Source organism: Scatophagus argus, chromosome 6, assembly GCF_020382885.2.
Source record: "Scatophagus argus isolate fScaArg1 chromosome 6, fScaArg1.pri, whole genome shotgun sequence".
Taxonomy (NCBI): Eukaryota; Metazoa; Chordata; class Actinopteri; family Scatophagidae; genus Scatophagus; species Scatophagus argus.
The window spans coordinates 5,623,271-5,644,615 of record NC_058498.1 but is presented as its reverse complement, the minus strand read 5'-3'; the positions used below and the strand labels follow the sequence as shown (position 1 = coordinate 5,644,615).

Below are 21,345 nucleotides of genomic sequence, written 5' to 3'. Positions count from 1 at the left end.
CCTTTTTGGCTGCCCTTCCCTGCTTGCTTTAACAATAAATATATTCAAGAAATGCCATAAGTGTCCTCAAATTACGCTTTCTATACGTTTAAGTGTATAAGATTGTAAATCACAGCTGGCACTGTTTCCAAAGTTTGAAGAAAATGCCCCTTCATGCCTTCATGAGTCTTAAAAATTCATCTGCATCGACAGGAAATCAACAATGTGGTCTGCAACTCATGAAATGTGGATTCATTGCTTCCACAACTGCAGATATTCTGTCTCGAACTGTCCTTTATCTGTACTTTATCCTTCATGTCTTATTTACACCGTAATGAAAACATAAAAATCACATAAGAACAATGTCATGATGCTACTACGCACTCTGAAAATCCAGTTTTTATCTTCTGAGTGGTCCTGTGCTCTGCCGTCCTTTCAGCCAGCTTTGTGAGTGCACAATAAAGCTCTTCCTCTTCCTCTTCCTCAAAACAGCAGCCTCAGAGCCCCTCTAATGTCTGGATGACCCTTTTGCTATCATTTTAGCAGCAAACATTACAAAGAAACACTGACAAAATTCTTCTCTGATCAAGGATGTTTCCTTTCATTTCTAGCACTTCTAGTAGGACTTTCAAGTACTGTCTAATGACCATACTGACAAAACGTGCATCAGCTGCTTCTGAGACGATATGTGTCTGTGTATGGAGAACCGGGAGCGTCGTAAGAAACACAACACAGAAACCTCCCAGTAACAGAACAAACACTTCGACAACCAGGAAAACTAACACGATGAACAAATAAATGGGACGGCAGGTTGGCAACAAGGATGTTGATAAAACAAATGTACTGTATGATTATGGTCATGAGGGTGAAATAAACGTGAACACCATGTACTTGTGAAGGGCTTTTGTGTGTGTGTGTGTATGACTGGTGTTTTAAGTGATAACTGCAAAAATGATGTGTGAGAATGTGGCCGTGTGCAAGCCTGTTCTTTCTTTCCAGGCCTACATGTACAACCAACGGGCTTTTCCAAATCCCTGCGCATACTCCCACATCTCAAATATTCCAAACTCCTTTCTTTATTTTCCGCAGCTCTTCTCATTTGCCGCTGGAGAGCATCGGTGCCCCTGAGTACCAGTGGGAGTTGCTGTCTGTGATGCCGCCCCCTAGAGGAAGTGCTATGAATGGCTGACTGTGGTTACCACTCACTGGTGGGTACACGTGACCGATGGATTCGCTGTGTCGCCCGATGTGGATTTCATCGTCGTCGTCCTCTGTGGTTTTGCGGTAAACAGGGTTGTCGAAGTTCATGCTCTTGGTGTTCTTGCGTCGCCAATTGCGCCAAACCAGGTATCCACCGGTGCAGAGTAATCCGATGACCACTGTGGCAAGGATAGGGACTGCATGTGTTTAACACACACACACACACAACAACACACGGCGGGAGCGTTAACACAGCCCAGGGGACACAGAGCGGCGCTTTAAGCACTCTCACATACACAAACACGCTTCACACAGGGCTCCTTATTTTCTGTCTTTATTTCTCAAAATCGTATCTACACCTGAAAGGTTTGTGGTGGAAGAAGCAGCATTTTGTGATGTTCTGGTAACAAAAAAAACTTGGGAATTCAGGAGTACTAAGTTTGTTGTTTAAAACATTTGAAAATATGATTTTAAAATGCCTTGTGAGGACTAAAAAGAAGCCAGAGAACAGATGTAATATACACTATGTAGACAAAAGTATTGGGACTTTAATGACATCACATTCTAAATACATAGAACGGATGCTTTCCACAAGATTTTGAAGTGTTTTTGTGATTCATGCAGCAGAGCATTTGTGAGGTCAGACACTGATGTTGGACCAAAAGGCCTGGCTCACAATCTCTGTTCCAGTTCATCGCAAAGGTGTTGGATGGGGTTGAGGTCAGGACTCTGTTCTTCCACACCAGACTCATGCAACCATGTCTTTATGGAGCTTTGCTTTGTGCACTGGGACACAGTCATGCTGGAATAGAAAAGGGCCTTCAACAAACTGTTGCCACAAAGTTGGATGCACAGCATTGTCCAAAATGTCTTGGATGCTGAAGCATTAAGATGTCCCTTCACTGGAAGTCAGGGGCCGAGTGCAACCACTGAAAAACAGTCCCATACATACCTGAATTCAATTAATACAGAGGTGTGTCCCAAAACTTTTGTTTATATAGTGTATTTAATAGGTATAGCTATTGTTTAGGCATTCACCTAATAAACTGAACTGATCACGAGTCTGGATTGGGGTGGGGGATGTTTCAGTAAAAACTGAAAAAACTGAAAATAATGAGCCTTCATCATGTATATGTATGTATTGTATTACATTCCAACTCAGTCCACACAGTAATCAAAACCCACAGACATGAATGAACATGCAAAATTTGCAACAGTGAATGCATACACGCATGCACCATCACACACATACTAAAACCTCTTTAACCACATAAACACACACATTCCAGCACAAACACTTGCACCCATAAAGACTGAACCACACAGACTTTTCTATTAAATCTTGTAACATTCAGATCCTGAAGCCAGTGATTAGGATGTTGTATGTTTTCTTTTTTCTTTTGAGTAAAAGCCCAGTAAGGTTTTTTTTGCCCAGGAATAAAAGAGAGCAGACTGTCTGACTCTGGTGCTTTGGATGGGGGTTAAGAGAGAAGAATGGGCATGGGAAGAAGAAGGAGGAGAGACTGAGAGAGAGAGAGAGAACAGGGGACTGAAGGGTTTGAGATAAGCTCTGTCTCTCTCCTTTCATTACCATATCAGCATGACTGCCTAACTGCCCTGTAGGACCTGTGTGTGCATAGAGTGCACGTCTGAGTCTGTGTGTGTGTGGGTGTGTAAAGACCAGCAGCCAAACCGGAGGTGTGTCAGTGAGGAGAGATAAAACCAGTGTGTGTGGGGGTGTGTTTTTGTGTGTATCCCCACGTCTGTGGATGTGTCTGCATCCCCTCTTGAAGCCCCATCTAATTGCTCTTTTGTTGGAGAGGCACTTGAGGTCCCTGTGTGACTGGGCTGGAAACCCCAGATCCTCCTTTGTTCTCCTCTAAATGCTTACTGATTAAAAAAAAAAAAAGAACAAAAAAAATCAGCTTTTGTCTCATTTAGAAAATTTCACTCCAATTAGACAGCCTGACTTTGGCTAAATACTGATAATCATGGCTGGGCTGTTTCCCGTCGTGGAGCCGTGGGTGGGCGTGGTACATTAGTGGATGCGAGCAGAGAACTGGGGTGCATAAATCCGGCCCCTGTGGACCTCCAATAATAATTAATGTTTCAAAGCTGCCTGAAAAATACAGAATGGGGATTTATGGCAGTAATGAGTGGCAGAAGGACAATACGAGGTGTGGTGTGGAATGGGTTAACAGTCTCGGGGGTTGTTTTAATGAGCTGATATCCCCATTGTCGAAAATGATAACAGATTTAAAAAAAAAAATCGCTTTACGTCGTTTTAGAGCTCCCATAATTTATCAAAGTATTCAATATTAGGGATGAAAGAGATCTTAATTAGTGACATATGCTGCTACTATAAGGTCATTTGCACATTCAGCTGATTTCTCAGTTGGGTTATGCATGGAAGTGTTACATATTTCCATAAAATCTGATTTTCATTTTAATGAAAGTTAATAGAATATATTAACTTAACTGGCTGGCTTGATTGTAAGAAGTTACATTATCTTTGTGTGCCTACCTCATATTAGTTATGTGGCCATAATGGGACCTATGGGTGTTTCTTAGACTGTGTACGGGCTGTCTGTTATTTGACTTGGGAAATTATGTTTTTGTCTTGGAGCAGTGGAAATTTTGACCTGGGAAATAACATTTTATCTCATTAGGTCCCCTTTCAGTCATTTGATATTTCCACTCATTCAAAAACCAATTCCAGCAACTGTGTTAGCCCCTCTCAGTCCACTGGGTCAGAGAAACAGGTCAGAGACTTGGACTGATTCGATTGAGCAATACTGTATGATCAGATTGAGAACATGAGCCTTAATGTAACAACAGCTGGTCAAAAGTGATGACAAAACATGAACTGAATTTCCCTTTTGCTCAAATCTCATTAATAATGACATAATGTGCACACTGCAAAGGCCTGGCCATCGCTGACTGATGAGCGCACTGAACCATAATGGCTTTTTCTAGCCGTAGGCCAGGAGACGACTGTCAGAAAACTCCGCAGCTCAGTATATTTTCTCAATTACTAAACTATTATTTTGTGCTAATCATTGCTGAAGCTGACAACAAACTTGCACGTTCAAAAGACACAATTTGGAAATGTTAAATATAAAATAAACTCATTTTAATCAGTCTGGTGGGAGTGCAAATGTTCCTTAACACTCACACAGGAATGTACACACACACACACACACCCACACACACACGCATGCACAGCCAGACACATAAATTAACACATCCACACACAGCATGCGGGACTTCAGTGACAAGCACAGACAGAGAAGCAAGGAGGAAGAAGCAGGCGGGCAGGAAGCAAATGCAACACAGCGAGAAAGTCAAGCGTACTCACCGATAGGAATGACTATCCCCAGAACAGCTACTGTGATGTTGTTACCTATGAGGTAGTGATCACTCGCAGCTGAGGGGAACAAAAAGAAAGAAAGAAAAATGAAAAAAAAAAAAAAAAGTCTGTTCCAAAAAGTCTTCCCGAAGGTCTTGCTAGAGAGAAACAGTTTGAAGTATCACGCTGGAAATAACTTATTTGCATAATATACGGGCAGAGAATCCATCCGATTTCACTTTGGACTGCTGAGTTTTTCTTAACAGCATATGTAAATGAATGTGGGACGAATGGAGGATGTCATATGAATGCACTGAGATGCATTTTAATACAGCTGGAGACAAATGCAATTCCTGGGGGGGTGATGCATCAAAAACTTTACTAATACGATTCAAAAGCAAATCTGGATTATGATACACAACATCCTTCAGTGGTGGTTTGAAACATGGTGGATACTCCAGGTCACTGTGACGATGAACTTAAATACACTGTGCCGCAAGTTTTTCTTTTTCTACAGCATCCATATCGTATCACAATGAAAAACAGGCCACATTTATTCTGCACATGCTTTGAATCCTAACTCCCCTTCAACTCTCACCCCAACAGGTCGGTGTGGACCGTGACATTAATCCTGCTCCCAGCCCTCCTATTAGCAGCAGGCTAGCCATTAGCCAAAGTGTGATCAGATGGCTATAATGAAGTCTAGTGAGGAAGATTAACAGAAGAGATCACAGCGCTGGCCCTGCATACTGATTGGCTCGTTCTAGAAAGACACCCAGTGCAGTTTTATGCACAAGAAAGGCACAGATGGGCGGTGACGGATGGGATGTACAATTGAGACATATTTTCTCTCATAAATGCAGTCATATAAAGGATAAACTGCCTTTTGATGAATGCACACACACGCACAGACACACAGACACACAGACACACACACACACACACACACAGAGACAGAGACACAGCAGGTGATATGACTTCAGACTCAGCAGTGAAGCATCTGAGCACTGATTCAGCAGAAGTGAATCTGGCTTTTCTTAAAGTATGAATGATGTCCAATGAGTCCTAAGACTCTAAACTGCGGATTAATAGAATCTTATTAAAGCAGCAGTTATGAAAAAAGCAATCCTGGAATGTGAAGGCAAAGAAAGAAAGAGAAAGAGAAAAAGTGAGAAACAAGAAGGAAAAAAAAGAGAGCCTCAATTTCCTTCAGACTATTATTACTGGAGGGATTTAAAGTTAAAAAGATAACCATCAAAGGAGAAAATCAGTGTGAAAGCTTTCTTTACAGTTATGGTGGCCATTATTAGGTTAACATTTCCTCAAGTCTGTCTTAAAACAATATTTTCACATCCATACATACACTGAAAGGGTTTCTGCTTGCTGCAGTTATTCCTCCTGTTCATATTATTTATCTGAAGTTTACCTGAAACTAACATGAGGCTTTAATCATGGGTACCGAAGTTCACATTTCCATCCATTTGTTTCTACAGACCTGCAGTGGAGGGATAGCATCAAACAGGGAAAATGGTATTTAAAGAACAGAAGGACACCATGATTTGTCCAACTCAGACTGCTGAGGCCTCATATTGAGTTCAGATAAAGTTTGGGATGCATGATTTTTGTGAATTTTGTCCCCCATCACTTACCCTGAAAGCCTATTAGGAATGGATCTCTTTTGGGCATGCATGAACAGGAGGAATGATTACAGCAAGCAAAATCTGTTCTGCTGTTCATAAGGGCACCTGGCTAATGTTTTAGGATGCACTTAAAAAACTGCAAACCTATCCTTTTAACAGCCACAGCAGTATTTTCTAATCCAATTTTACAGAACGATTGATGAATAATTGCAGGCATCAACAGTGAAGGTTAAAATTTGGAAGAGCTTTGTGTACCAGCTGTGGTTTATCTTTTATTGGTGAAACTCCTGGTTCCTCCTCACTCCAGCGTGCCAGCCACAGAGCCTAACAGCTGAAGCCAACAAACTCGACAGTGTGCACTGAGTTGAAAACTGTAACACATGGCCGGTGGGTTTGGAGACACATCTTGTTCATGCCCCATTTTCTCATCCATGTCTGCTCCACCTCTCATCTGGAGCGCTTGTGTTGTGGTGAGGAGGCTGACGACTTCAGAGACGAAGAGGAAACATGTTCTTGCTTCTTAGTAACTCTGAAAAACCCAGGGCCCTGAAGTGATGAGACTTGCTGTAGCAGCCATTCTCTTTAATTCCCAGAAACGCACTTTCTCTTCTTCTTTTCCATCCCATCTTTTCTTATCCGTGTAAATGCTGTTTTTTCCTCACAAAAGTACGTCAATTTATAATTCCCATCTTCCCTGTTCAAGCCCAGGACTGCCATGTTCCTTTTTGTTCTCTGTTCATTTCTTCCTCCTTGGCCTCTTTATTGTGTCTCACTGTATCTTTTCATTTAACAATCTTTAGTTTTACTCCTTGCTCTTTTTTGAATTCCCTGTCCTCCCCGCGTCTCTAATTCTTCCTTTTCCTCTGACTCTCTTTCATCATCTTTCCTTTCTTCTGTCCCTCTGCATAGCTTTGTCAACCTCACTCCTTCCTCTCCCGCTGGTTTCTCAAGTTTCTCAAGAAATGTCTCTGTTGAAAATGCAATATCATAAAAATCTTCAGTGTTCAAACACAGTACAGTAGCTTACATCCTTTCTCCCTTGCCAAACACTTTTTTTTGATTAATTTCACTTATGCTGCTCCATCTTTTATCATTTAATGAATAGGAAGCTATGTCAGTCCAGTTTTACTGTTTGGGCCTGAAAAGGGTGATGCAATGGTACTGCACAGAACATACAAAAAATCAGTACTTAAAAAAGCATCTTATGTGGAGGATTTTTGCCATCTTTCCTACTCTCCGCAGGAATAAGTTTCTTGAGGACAAATAGCTGCCTTGGCAGTTTGACAGTCACTGCTATCTCAAGTTAACGTCTCTATGTGGCAAAGGCCACAAAGAAACCGATGATTTATGAAACAAAATCACACCGTAGCATGTGGTGTGCAGCGCAGTGATTTATCAATTTTGCTTTGTGGTGCCATCAAGGATTCTTCTCCACTTCCAAATACAATGAAAGTCTTAATGTGGCTTTGTAAACCATTGTTAGTGCTCTTATGTTCTGCTGTCATTGTTTGTCTGGGCAACAAACTGCAAAGCGCTCTTCTTCTGGTGCGCCTCTAAAGCTTGATCGGTGCGAGAACGAGAAAAAAATGCTGCCAATTTTGGAGAGCGAGAGTGAAAAGAGATGAGGAGAGGGAAAGACAAAGACAGTGAGAGAGGCTGTCAGAAAGTGAGGATGAGTGATGAGAGGCGGCAGGTGAGAATGGAGGGGACTGTCGTTTGTTAGCTCTGACAGCTCTGTTACACGCTGTTCATGAGGGAGCCACAACGAGCAGACCGAGAGATACACTAGTGAGTGTGTGTGTGTGTGTGTGTGTGTAAAATCAGAGTGGGGAAGAGGACGCACAGCAGATACGCAGATGGTCAGACAAAGAGATGAAGGAAAAGAGAAGCCAGAAAGACGAGGGATGTAAGTAGTGGTTTTCAACTCCCTGCAGCTCTAAAGACAGGTGGTAGTGCTGCTGATGGCAGTGCAGCATTACACTCACAAAAGGACACACACACACACAGTATGCACACAGTCACTTCACGTCACTTCACATGAACTCACATTCCTGTGCCCAAACCCTTCTCACCACGATCATTACCTCTGTGTGAGAGGTTGCCGTTGCTCTCTCTTTGAATGGTGTTGGGGGCCAGCGGGGCCAACAGGGGTGTATGTGTGGACGTGGACGTCTGACTTGTGCTGCTGAAGCTGGTTGTCTCTGTACTCGTGGCAGCGGGGGTGTGAGGCTGCTCCGTAGAGGTGCTCCTGGGGGCCTGTGGACTGGCCGGCGTCGTCACGCGTCTGTTCCAGGGCCTGAGTGTTGGGGCAGCAGAGCTGGCAGTGGTGCTTGCAGTTGTGGTGGTGGGTGGAGTCGTGGTGGTGCTAATAATGGTGGTGGTTGGTGTGGTGCTTGTTGTAGTGGTAGTGGTAGTGGTGGTGGTGGTGGTGGTGGTTGGAGCAGCTGTAGTTGTTCTTGGTCGAACTGCACGAGATAAACAGGACAGTAATCATCAGCACTTGGATTTCACTCGAACATGCCGCTGGCTAGCATGTCAACAATATACAGCACGTAAAGGGAAATGAAGAGATTATGACATGCTCCAAATCTTCCAGATTTTTAATTAATTAAGTTCACAGTATGGCAAATGTAGGCTAAATCATATATACTGTAAGGTAATTCAACTGATGTTCAAAGCAACCAATTGTCATCTGGTTGCCGTCATCATTGCTCTGTTCTAGTTTTCGATCTCAAGGTAACTGGATTATCGTTTTATCATCTCCAGCTCTGATCAGAAATGCTACACTGAACAGGTTCATTAAGGATAACAACCTAACAAATGCAAAATGTGGCGACTGTGGAGGCTGGGGACTGGCTCGGCAGTGAAGTCAGGTCAGATAAATAACGATGGGGTTGCTGGGAACACAGGTAGGCTGGGAGAATCCCTGACCCACTTCTTCCCAAGATGTGTTACAGTAAGCACAGATATCTGGAGAAGCTGGCTTTTGAATCAATCACAATTAATACGACAAGATCTGAACATTTTGCTCTGCTGAAGGCTGATACTGGTGAATAAAAGCTGCAGCAGTCAATAGGCTATTTTGTAATGATCTGAGACTGTTTGAAGTTTGAATATGAATGGGTGTTACTCTAAAAGCTTTTTTGTGTATACCAACAGAGAAATTCCCACCCAGCAAGAACACAATAGTTTAAAGCTGAATAGTTTAAAGCAGGACATGTATTTAAAGATATGAATAAATACTTAATTATGAGGTGGACTTCCTTTAGTGGAGTTGAAACCGGAGGGTGAAACCAGTTTAATACCCTTATGGCCTCGCACTCCATCATGTCACTGTTATTACAGCGATGTACACTTCATGAGACATCCCTTAGCCCAACCCCTTTCATTCCGTGCTCCCGGCCTCTGTGAGGTGACCGGCTTACCTATCGCACAGCGCCTCATGTCTGGTCCCAGCTCCATGCCATCCGGACAGGCACAGGTGTACTTTGGGGAGTGGTCTGTGATCTGTGGGGCCTTCAAACAGAGGTACTCACAGCCGCCGTTAGGCAGACTTCCCATGTTGCAGGTGTCGGGGGCTTTAAGGACAGAAGCAGAAATAAAAAGAGAATTACATTTTCCCTTACGAACTGATGGTTCTTTTGCTTTATATAATACAAATTCCTGTATTTCCACTGAAAACCGTATAGTTTACAGTACAAAACAACAATTCATGAACTTTCTGTGATGACTTTTACAAACAAGCACAGAGGTTTACATGCACTGTAGACCAGAATACTTAAGAGGGAAAAGGTTATTAAGAATTGAAAACAGAGCCCCAGTTTTCAGTCTCGGTCAGAATCAAAAGCATCGAAGTAATTGTGAACCGAGCTCAAGCTGGTGGTAAGAAAAATCTAAGCCCAATGCATAACAGTGACGCAATGTAAGTATAAACACAGAAACATGTATGCAGCTTGCATGGCTCTAACATTTTTAACCATTTTGTTTCAGGATATTACTTGTATAATCTAAACTGACCATTTTCAAGTGGTGGTATGTGACGTTAATGTAGTGAGCTGGTGCAGGTGGAGGAGGAGTCTGCTGGACCCCAAATTTAGAAAGATGAAAAGACCAGGGTGCTTAACAGTTTTTTCTTTACCCAGGATCAAAGAGATCCAGGATCCTGAGACCAACGTTTTGTTTTTTTGTTTATCTTGTTTGGGAATTTATCTTCATCTCACTACTACTTTTTCCTGTCCAGTGAAGAGATGCTTCAGTTAAGACTGGGGTGTGTACATTTTTTTCCCTTAATTTCTGCACTTAAATGAAAAATTCATATGTAGTTTCCCAACCCAAGAGTCAGACTCAGGGAAAATTTTTGCTACTCTTGTCATGTGGGGAAGCCTCAGAATTGGGTCATTTCGCGGTCGATTCTGCCTCCTGACTTGTGCGTAGTTTTACAGAGCAGCACATCAGAGGAATCATCAGCCGCCAGGGGAGGCAGCAACATCACCCACCACAGGCTGGGAATACATTTGTGCTTGGCGTATGTAACATGAACAGCTGTCTAAATGAAATTCTTCAAAGCTGCAGATATCTTCTATACTGCTTTCTATATTAAGCAGAAATGAAGCTTTTTGGGTAAAAGAAGGTCTTTGAAATGCCACGACACATTATGATAGCACATTTGAACTCTATGCTGGGGGAAGAAGGGAGGAGAAGGGCTCAAGAAGAGAGCAGAAGAGTACAGAAGGGAAGGGAGAGAAATAAAAGGACAAGGGAAGATATAAGGACACACATGAGAGGAAATGAAAGTAGAAGCCAGGAGAGAAACTGAGATAAAATTCTGCAAAATTATGTTGTTCCAAAGTTGCAATAGCTCCAGTATCCTCTTATCTCCTCTGCACTGCCTCATAGGCCTAAATAAATAAAATAAATAAAAGTATTTAGAAATAAATAAATAAACAAACAGATAAATATTAAAAAAAAGGCACAACACAAAAAAGATAGGAAGAAAAGTTCATTTGAGGAAATGTGCAAAAATGAAGACACAACCAACAAGTGTTGATCCTCCCTTTGGGGTTCGTGGCTTTCAGATGGAAAAAACACATGATATGAAACACAAGAGAGAGAGAGAGAGTAGAGAACAGTAAGACAAAAGGAAGAGAGTGATGACCTTGCAAAACGCCTCACTTAAAGTCACATTTTAATCAGCATGTTTACAGGGCTGTTCATTCAGCACGTCTTCATTTAGCCCAGTTAGGCCTGCTTGTTTTAAGTCTTGCTTTTGTTGGTATTTTGGAGAAAACATGCTTAAATCTGTGATATCTCTTTGAGCAGAACTCTTGATTTATTAATGAGAGAATGCAATTAACTCCCTACTGGCTCTCAGACAAGACTGCTTTGAGCTCTGAGTGAGGGGAGAAAACAAAGCATGAAAACACAGAATCGCACAAGCAGACTGCTTATATACACCGTCAAAGGCAAATGCACAGATATGCACGCACACGCACACATGCGCACACACACAAACACACACACACACACAGATTTGTTCCCACACCTGGGAAGGCATCTTTCCTGGAAAACATGTCCTATAACAACAAATCATTTGACATACCCAGCGCACACATCCATCTAACCACACTTTAAATTTACAAGTGCAATACCACAAATGCAATATTACAGACTACTTCCTGGACTACCTCATACTAGCACACACTTGCACATGCATATTTATGCTGCACATGCTAAAACTGGCTTGTTTATTTATTCATTTCTTTTCTCAAATGTTTAGTTTTTATATTGTATTGTAATTAGCTTATATATTCTATTTTTTACTTAGCTTATATTTCTATTTTATTCAATTTTTCATTTTTTTTCATTTCATATTTCTTATACTACTTATTGCTCCCGGGACCTGAGTGCACCTGAGTAAATGTGAGCTGGTATGACAATAAAGTTCCTTCATGTTTCACGTTTCAGACCGTTTTAACAAGTGAGTCCTTTGGTCTATAGATTGATCATTAAAAATTTTGTTATGAGGAAGTACAATGTTGTTTTCTGGTTCTAGTCATGTTTTTTTTTGGGGGGGGGGGTGCTAGCCTGCTGTGGCTGCCCCGTCTTTCACCATATTGCCCTAGAAATGAAACAAGCACCAAAGAAAATCCATGTCATGCCATAGTTACGGAGTTTCCCAGTGTTTTCCATGCAGGCCTTACCCTTGGGCTGCTTCTGCTCGTGAAACACCACCAGGTCCAGGGGGTTGTTGAGGTGCTCTGCCACCTTTGCCACATCGTTTCCTGTCAGTCGGTTGGCACTGTAAATCGCTTCATCCTCCAAGTCTGTCCAATATATGCGATCCTGGATAGAAATAAAAAAAAAAACAACAAAAAACAGAAAACATGTAAATGCATTTTAGCTGCCAAACCCTTCATCTGCATTAAACCATAAACATGAAAGAATAAAGGATGAAGTTTTTTTTTTTTTTTTGGAAAAGAAAGACGGATGTAATAAACAACTGACAGTTTATCACCTGATAAAGCAGCATGCACACTAGTTTCCGGTTGCCATGGCAGGCTGGCATGAAATTTGATTGATTTTGGTCAAATTTCTGCTTGCAATTTATTTGACAGGAGAGGCACATTTTTAGGAGATGATTCACGTCTGGGGTTTGATTAATTAAATTTTTAATTGAAGACATACGAGGGATGACAGGTTTGAAGGCCAAAACATTATTTACTGAAGAAAGGTTAAACAAATTGCATTTTAATCAAGGAGCAGTTTAAACAGACTGAATAAGTTAGATTGTAATGAGGAGTGTGCTGTTTCAATTATGTCCTCTGACATTTCAAACTTCAAACACTCACAGTCCTGACAATTAATTACTGCTCAGCAAAGAAACATTCCAACATTTTTTGTGAATAAGTAGTACTCCTTGCATTATGTCAAATCTCAAAAGAACAGATAGTAAAGTTATTCACTCATGCTAACAAACATTTTCCCTGATAAAGTAACAGGCACACTTTAAAACACTGATGTGGCATTTCAGCTAATGAGAAAAGTGTGTGTGGGGGGGGCGGTATTCTCTGCTGTTTGTTTTTTTTAGGTCTTTTAATTATTTTTTCTATTCAACAAACCCAATGAGACAGATGTGGTTTGGTGTCTTTTGGGAGTTTAAAGAGTAGTTAAAGTTACCTACTCAGTGCACAGGGGATAACCAATAATATACTTATTTTATCATACGTCTCTTGTGGACTTGACAGTGCTATTGGATCAGATGGAACACAGTGAGAAGGTGAGAAGGTGAGAAGGTCCCAGTCACCATGAAGAGCAGCCTCTATACATATACTGGGATGGTATCACTTGTTAAAATTATTTTTTTCCTTTTTCTTTCTTTCTTTTTCAGAAATACCGGAATAAATACTGTCAGCCTTGACCTGTGAGATCATTCTCTCCCTTTTCACTTCAGCTTCGTTCTTGATTTCTCTTCCTCTTTCCAACACAATCCTCACCGCGCTCTTTAGTGATAATAAAGAACAACAACACAAACTGCACAAGTGGCGACAGCACTTGGTTTCCGTGGCAACCGCAGACTTCTTCATCTACGCAGATATGCATCAATTAAAGAAAAGAACGCAGAGACGCTAGGATCACGGGAAGGTTAAGAAAAGAGTATGAAAAGACATTTCAGGAGGTTGGTTCGAGACAGAGAGATGAAACAGGAGGCGTTTTTTCCTCTGTTCGGCTGCGGTTGTGTTGACAGTTGTATGGGTTATTTAAAGGGCAAGCACCTGTAGGCGTCCAACCACAGATTTGTAAGATGTGTATGTGTATGCATGTATGCATTTGTGTGTCTCTGTGTGGTTCGGTCACAGCGGTAATCCACACTCTCCATTTGTGCTGGACTATCAGCGAACTTAACCTTTCTCTTAGCTCCTCCTTTCCCATCTTTCACTGAGCTCTCTATCATTCTGTCTCGCCTCCACTCAGATTCAGATAACCTTTACTCATATGACAGTAGTGCTGAAACAATGGAAGACAAATATCAGACATGGTGATAAAACATTACTCAAATCTATCAATCCATCTCTCCCTTTGCCTTTGCGTCTCTCCGGATGTCTTTCTTGGTCTGCGTCAGCCTCAGTTTTTCTCTATCAATTTCAGTGACAATCTCTGGATGTGTTCATGTTTCCTCACCTTGAAAGCTTCAAACTGCGATGCAGACCTGAGAAGGTCGACGCTCTTCATTGTGGAATCAAGGTGAACCTTTCACGTGTAGAGGCACACGCACAAGCTCTCCTGAACACATGGCATTGCATCACTTCAGACAGAGCTGCAGTTGCTAAGGGGGATGAGACTACATCTACATGGACATGAAGTCTTTCAAGGGTCAAGGGCAGAACAGCCCTTGATGATTTTGTCATGATTTTGTCCCAGAAGGGCCTCCTGACAAATGCTGGGCCCTTCTGATTGACACAACTGCCTGATGAGCCTTCGGTGCCTCCTGCATACTTAGATGTCCTGCCAGAATACTACAAGAGAAAGCTCAAACAAAGTCAACCCACTGAACTTATGAAGCCTTTGATTTTCTGTGGTTTGATTTGTATTCTTTGTTGTATCAGTGCAATTTATGAAAAAATAATGTAGGCTTGGTGTTCAATCTGCATAGAAATCAAATGTTGTTTGGAGACATCTTGTGTTAATCTCCACTAAGCTGTAGAAGAGAATGAAATCCTGTTACACCCGCACGTGTGTTTCCAGTTATTTTAGATAATTAGACCTCTAATCTGGACTGTGGGTGTGTAGACAGATAAGGCTTGACTGGCATTTTTCCTCACTGTTAAGTTAAAGCTGTGGTCACACATGCTACAGTCTCAATATTCACTTCAACTCTCATTTCAAGGTGCAGTCGGTGATTCAAATATCTACTCGCTATCCCCCTAGTACACTGACTAACACTGGCTTTGTAAATAGCAAACAAACAAACAAACAACACTATTGTAGCCAATAAGTAATGGGGGGCTCAGTTAGCCTCTTCCTCTGCCTGTCTCCCTCTTCCCCATCCTCCCCCATAAAGGACAAATCTACACCTTGATAGTAGTGAACAACGCTGGAGATAACACTTTGCCAACTTGGTATAAAAATATTTTACTTGCTACAGCAGAACTAACATCCTTATTGAGGCTAACATCCCCTCAGGCAGCAGAAGCTCTGGATTCCACCAGATTTCTCATCTGGTCAGCGAGCCCAGTTGGTAGAGTCGCTGCCTTGGTAATATTCCTGTCAATATTTCTTTACTACCTCAGTCAGACTTTTAACTTTGCATTTTATTTTGGGAAATTTTGTTGGATTGAAAACAAATATCAACATAATTTAATGGCTTGCATCAAAAGTGAAATAAGCTCTAATGGAACTGCTCAGAGGAGTGGCGAGGCAAAATTAACTTTGGTGAACCCCGACACACAAATTCACACAAATTCACAACACTTGCTTCAAAGCTCGCATTTATGACACCTCATATCTCTAACATGCTCAACAAAGCTCTTGTATGCTTATATTAATTAATCTCCAGATTGTTTTCTCGTTTTATTTGGTCTATAAAACGTCAGAAAATAGAGAATGACGCCTGTTACAACAAGAGGTGTAGTACCCATGTAGCTTGCTTTTTTCCTACCAAAAGTCCAAGACTCAGAGATATGCCAATGACGAAACAAAACAAATCCTCACATTTAAAAAGGCACCACAAGGCTCCAAGACACTAAATTAAATGGACAAAACGGCTTCAGTTCACAAGTCAAAAACAGCCAACTCCAAAGAAACAAACTTCCCATTATCGGTCTGCTGGGACCAGGACAATCTGCTGCACTGCTAAAGGATTTTTAATTTGATCTGTATCATAACCAGCAGAACAAAGAGCAGAAGAGCTGAGGGCTATTAATCTCGAGGGATGAACTTTCAGTGGCCGCCTGAAACATTTTCTTCCTCTTGTTTTACACACACACACAGGCACACTCAGCTGGACATGATGGATGTCCCTGCTTTCCATCGCTTCTCATCATCACAGTGTGTGCAGCAAAGAGAAGAAATGGAGAAAGTGCTTCCTATCGCTCACATTTCACCTCCCTTCTTTCTCCCCCTCATCCTCGCTCTGCTCTCCTTCGGTCCTCGTTTTCAAATTCCATATCATCTATACTCGACAGGCTTTAACAGACTGACTCGCTCCTGCATCAATAAATACACTCCAATTAGTTTCCTCGATTGCTGTACTTTACTGTGACTCTACACTTGCCAGCCCTTGAAAAGATAAGGCCTTCACTCAGTTCCACAGCACTCCTCCTTTCACTTGTTTCTCTTTGTCAACTTCTTAAGCTCTTGTCTCTTATCTTATTCTCTGAAAATGAAATGATGCGTTTTTAAACAAGCAACAGACGACAACACAACAGGTGTTCCTTAATAACATGTTCTATTCAACAAGAATATACATGCATTCATCCTGCTGTATTTGTAAACCTCAGTCTCTAGTAAGGAACTTAGCCAGCGTTTCTAATCATACAATAACACTACAACGGCTAAAAACTCATGTCCAATGTTTAAATTGGGCTCAACAAAAATCCAAAAATACACTGTCAAGATGGGAATCGAACAAGATATGAGAGTGTCAGGAGGCAGAGAGACGTGAGGATAGATCTGTTTTTCTGTGCGTACACCTTTGTATAACAACATTAGCATCTTGTTTGCCTTTCAGGTACAAACCTCCTACAAACCCTGGCAAGTATTTGCAGGTGATCCACGCCAAGTCCCAAAGTGGGAAAATGAAAATAAAAATCTGCTTAATTTCCAGGTAATTCTCCTGTTTTCTTTTAATATATTTCTCAGCTTCACTGATGCCATTCAAGAAAGCTGATTTGAAAGCTATGTTTTCCCCCCTCATGCTATAATTAGTTGTATCCATGTTGTACTTTGGTTAGCCTTGCATTTTCTTGGCTAATTATTTGTTATATTTACCTAAAAAAGGCAAACTTAAAAAATACTTCTGAGGCAAAAAACTATTTCAAGTTTGACTGCTGGTGGGAGCTCTGATACCCAGGATTGAATATTTTGCTGCTTAAGAGAGTTCTTACTAATAAAGGAAAAATCTGATTATACTTTGAAAGAGTGGGACTTTAAATCTCTCCATAGCCAGCACAGTGAGAGCTTTGACGCTCTTCAGTACCATCAGGTGGACTGATACCGTTCCGGTATTTTAACGTCAGTGCTTTTGTACCTCGAAAACAGTGAGGGCGAAGGGGTGTCCCAGGTGGTCATGGGAGGACAGCAGCACTTTGCGGTTGCCTCCATTCAGATCAACACTGGACAGCAGGTGCAGCTTGGAATCCACCCAGTAGAGACGCCTGTTAGACAAGTCTGAGGAGAAGGAGGGTGGAGGAAGGCAGAAGGGACAAAACCAAGGAGTGAAAGGAAGGAGGGAGAAGGAGACAAACAGAGAGAGAGCGAGGGAGAGAGGTCACTCCAAGAGAAAAGGATTAGGGTGAGAGGTGTATGAATGCAATGGCCCAGTAGCCACACCATCAATCTTCTTTGACGTGACGGCTGAGGCCCTGCACTGAGAAAACACTGATGTGATTGTAATATTGCCGGTTGACTTCTTTGCTGGGGAAAATATATGTGACCTTGGGCAAACTGATTGGTCTTGCTGGACTTCTGTTAAAGAAACATGCTGCTGTTTTACAATTCTATCACCGTGACCGTAACAGTCCCCAATACAGTTTACCCCATTGTCGTGCTCTGGCTAAGGGCCTCAAAGTAATTTTGTGGTTAATTTGAAAATTTACAGATTCCATCAAACCAGAGAGCAAAGGGTACACTCCAAGTATGTCTTTGCTTTTACTAGTTGTAAAGGAATAAAGAATTGCAGGAGACTTTATACATCTTCAATGTCAAACTGTACATTTTTAACACTTTACCACATACATTTTCATACAAAGTGAAATACAAGTGGAAAACTAAAAATAAAAGGCTGCATAAAAATGATAATAATAATAATAAAAGAATATGAAGTGAAAACCTTATTTAATGTTTTTTCTTAAGATTAATTACTAGTTTTTGTAAGACTTGAGCAGACATGAACTTCTAGTAAAATGTATTTATTTTCTTGAATGATATTGGTCAAATTTGAAAGATTTTGTTCAAAAATTCCAGACTGACACAATAATGTCAGCAACAACACTGTGCCTTCCCTTTTGATTTCATAAGAAGCTCTAAAAAACTCCGGACTTTCAAAAATCAGGACTTTAATCATATGCTCTTGTATGCAATAGTTAAGTCGGCTGAGTAAGCTTCAAAAGGAACTGAGGAATTTATTTATTTTAACTTCATCCCTCCTGACTCAGACAATAACCTGCTCTGTATGAAATCAATGAGCACGGGAAAATAATCCACTCATTCTTCCAAAGCAGCATAGTGCAACTCTCTCATTCGCCTTACTCTAAAAAATAATTTGTTTTCATACAGATGTAGTGACAACTCAATTCCACAGAGTGTGGCGACGGTGCGCCTCTCTTTCTCCTCAGGCAAGGGCAGCAGTGAAAAATTGGCCATTGCTGCGGAGGGAGTTGAAAGGGATGATGGGAGGTATCGACGGCACAGAGCGTCTGGCTTATTAATTCGGAGGCCCTGTGTTCGCTGATTGATGAGAGTCTGACACAAACTGAGCTATAACAACAAGAGCCACTCAGCACCCCCAGACTGTTTTACTCCTCACAGCTCTTGCTGTTTTGTTTCGTTCCCTCTGTTTCGTCTGTTATTGTCTCCTTTTTGGGGTTCACTTTACTGAAACCATTTTGTTTTTTCTCTTTCCAGAAGCAGTAGTTAGCATTATAACTTTGTTGATAAAATTGCCCTCAGATCTGGTTGATCTGGTTGTCTTATAGTTTTCTCTGCTCTCTTCAGAGAGCCTTGTATGTTCAAAGTTGCATCGTTCCTTACCCAGAGTGATTCCATTGGGCCACTCGATGTGTTCAGACACCAGAACTTGTCGGTCCACTCCATTCAACCCAGACTTCTCAATTTTGGCCTGACCTCCCCAGTCTGACCAATACATAAACCTATGGAAGATATACATCGACCAGTTAGACATTGACGTACAATTCAGTGAAAAAGTGGTTTTCATGTGCCAAGTAGTCAATTTTAGCTGACACTAAAAACGCGGATGAATCGGTTGTACTACATAACACAATGTTCCTGTCTCACTGACCCTGTCTCTACCTTATTTTCTCTTCATAATCAAATTGTTTTACTTCTGAAGGCCTTGGAGACACCAGAGGAAGGCAGATACTGTTCCAGACAGCAGGTAGTGGAAACTTGGACTACGTGTGTGTCCATTAGAGCTGGGCTTCATTTACATGTTTTTCATGCTTTGTTGCTTTGTAGATTTGTGATTTGTGAGTCCGTTGGGGAACTGAAGACATCTGAGAGAAAGATGCAGATAGAAAAGGCAAGAGTCTCGCTGTATCTCCAAATAATTGCTTCGTTGTCTGTGTCTACTTTGCCACACAATTCATCTTCCTACAAAAAGATCTGCTTTTCCCCGATTCACAATGATGCCAACAGGCTTGTCCAGCAACTTTCCCACTTCCAACTTCCTGCCTCCATCCTTCCCTACCATTTTGTTCAACTCATTAACCATCTTATCTCACCCCCCAACTTCTTCCACTCACCCTTGGTGAGGATCCACAGCAATGGCCCGTGGCTCGCTCAGGTCGGTGGCTATCAGCACTTTCCTCTTCCTGCCGTCTCCCGTGGCGACGGAGATGCTCTTGTTGCCCGAGTCAGTCCAGTAGATGTTCTTGTGGACCCAGTCCACGGCCAGGCCCTCAGGGGAGTGGAGCGAGTCGATGAGAGTCACTTGCTGTGACGAGTCACTGGCCTTGTTGATGTAAGCACTGGTAGAAGGTAGAGAGCAGTTGCGTGAGTCAGTGTTTATGAAATTATGATATAGCCAATTATGTGGGAACAGGCCAAAAGAGGGAGACATAATACAAATCCATCACAAAAATTGTGCTTGTTGCTCTCAGTTCTGGTCTCCTTTTGTTGTGAAGACGGGTGTGAGTCTAATACATGCTCTGGATACCTAGTTGCACATAGTGGAAAACAGGTATTGCTATGTCAGGGGCACCCAAACCTGACACTTCTATAACAATTTCAGGCCTCTCACCAAACAGTATCTCCCAGGGAGAGTTTGTCTTTATCTATGAGCAGCCTGCAGAACAGCCAGCCTGCTTCTCTATTTTTGTCACTCTGTCTCTTGTCCTCTCCATCTCTCTCCATTCCCCCTTTGCTTGCCAATTGCCGTCTGCCCATTTTGCTTTTTTTGTCTTTTCTGTTCCTTCCTCAACATCTTTAGATGAAGCACACTTCACTTCACGATGGCTATAAAACAAGACAATACAGACAAGCTTGTGAAAAGGTTGGGAAACGCAATGTGACACTTTACATCTCGTTGCCACGTGTTGGCAAAGCGTAAAAGAATGAAGTACAGGCGAGTGGAGCAACTGAACTAAAGGAGAAGGCTTTTGAGGTAGTTGGAGGGAGAGATGAGGTAGAGATGGATGACTCAGGGATTTGGTAACAGATTGTGTTTTTAATTGGCTGTGTTACTGTTTGTCACTGCAGACATCTCCATTTATTGGAGCAAAGTTAACCTGCTGCTGTCTTGTGATGGATCATGGGAGGGTTCTCTATCTCTCGTCTCCCAGGCTTTATAGCTTGGATCCAACACCTGTCTCTCACTCGGGGAGCAAATTAAAAGGAGGGCTGGAGCAAAGACGACTTGGACAAAATCCCTTGGGTTATTAGTGGTACACTGGTCTAATTAGGAACTGTAGATTACAGACGGCAGTGGGATAAAAAATAAAGTTTTCACAGATTCATTGTGCAACATATCACACTAGGATATCCCTTGTCCAATCCTATCATAATTTCTTTTTAAATTTATCATAATTTCTCTTTGCATACTTTAGTTTGTAAGGTGAAAATATACTTTCACTGAGTATTGATATTATTAATTACATTCTTATTTTTAGTGTGAAATATGCAGCCAGACTGCGATGAACATGTTGGAGGGATAAGCAGAGGGCAGCCTGGAATAAGAAACACGACAGAGACAGATGAGACTAAGACTGCTGAGCAGATTGCATC

At 41.7% G+C, this 21,345-nt stretch overlaps 1 protein-coding gene across 4 annotated transcripts in view; it reads right to left on the bottom strand.

Moving 5' to 3' along the window:
• lrp8 (low density lipoprotein receptor-related protein 8, apolipoprotein e receptor) overlaps positions 1 to 21,345 on the bottom strand; it is a 154,964-nt gene that overhangs the window by 6,972 nt on the left and 126,647 nt on the right. Inside the window, exons 11-18 of one of the 4 annotated variants that reach the window (XM_046390968.1) lie at positions 19,866 to 20,090; positions 19,135 to 19,253; positions 17,414 to 17,553; positions 12,369 to 12,510; positions 9,594 to 9,746; positions 8,253 to 8,633; positions 4,538 to 4,606; positions 1,186 to 1,376 (exon numbers count right to left, since the gene is read on the bottom strand). In XM_046390968.1, coding sequence (XP_046246924.1) covers positions 1,186 to 1,376; positions 4,538 to 4,606; positions 8,253 to 8,633; positions 9,594 to 9,746; positions 12,369 to 12,510; positions 17,414 to 17,553; positions 19,135 to 19,253; positions 19,866 to 20,090 — 1,420 coding nt within the window. Of the gene's footprint in view, positions 1 to 304; positions 1,377 to 4,537; positions 4,607 to 8,252; positions 8,634 to 9,593; positions 9,747 to 12,368; positions 12,511 to 17,413; positions 17,554 to 19,134; positions 19,254 to 19,865; positions 20,091 to 21,345 lie in introns of those variants that run through there. The other 3 variants (XM_046390969.1, XM_046390966.1, XM_046390967.1) reach the window with 3 other exon arrangements.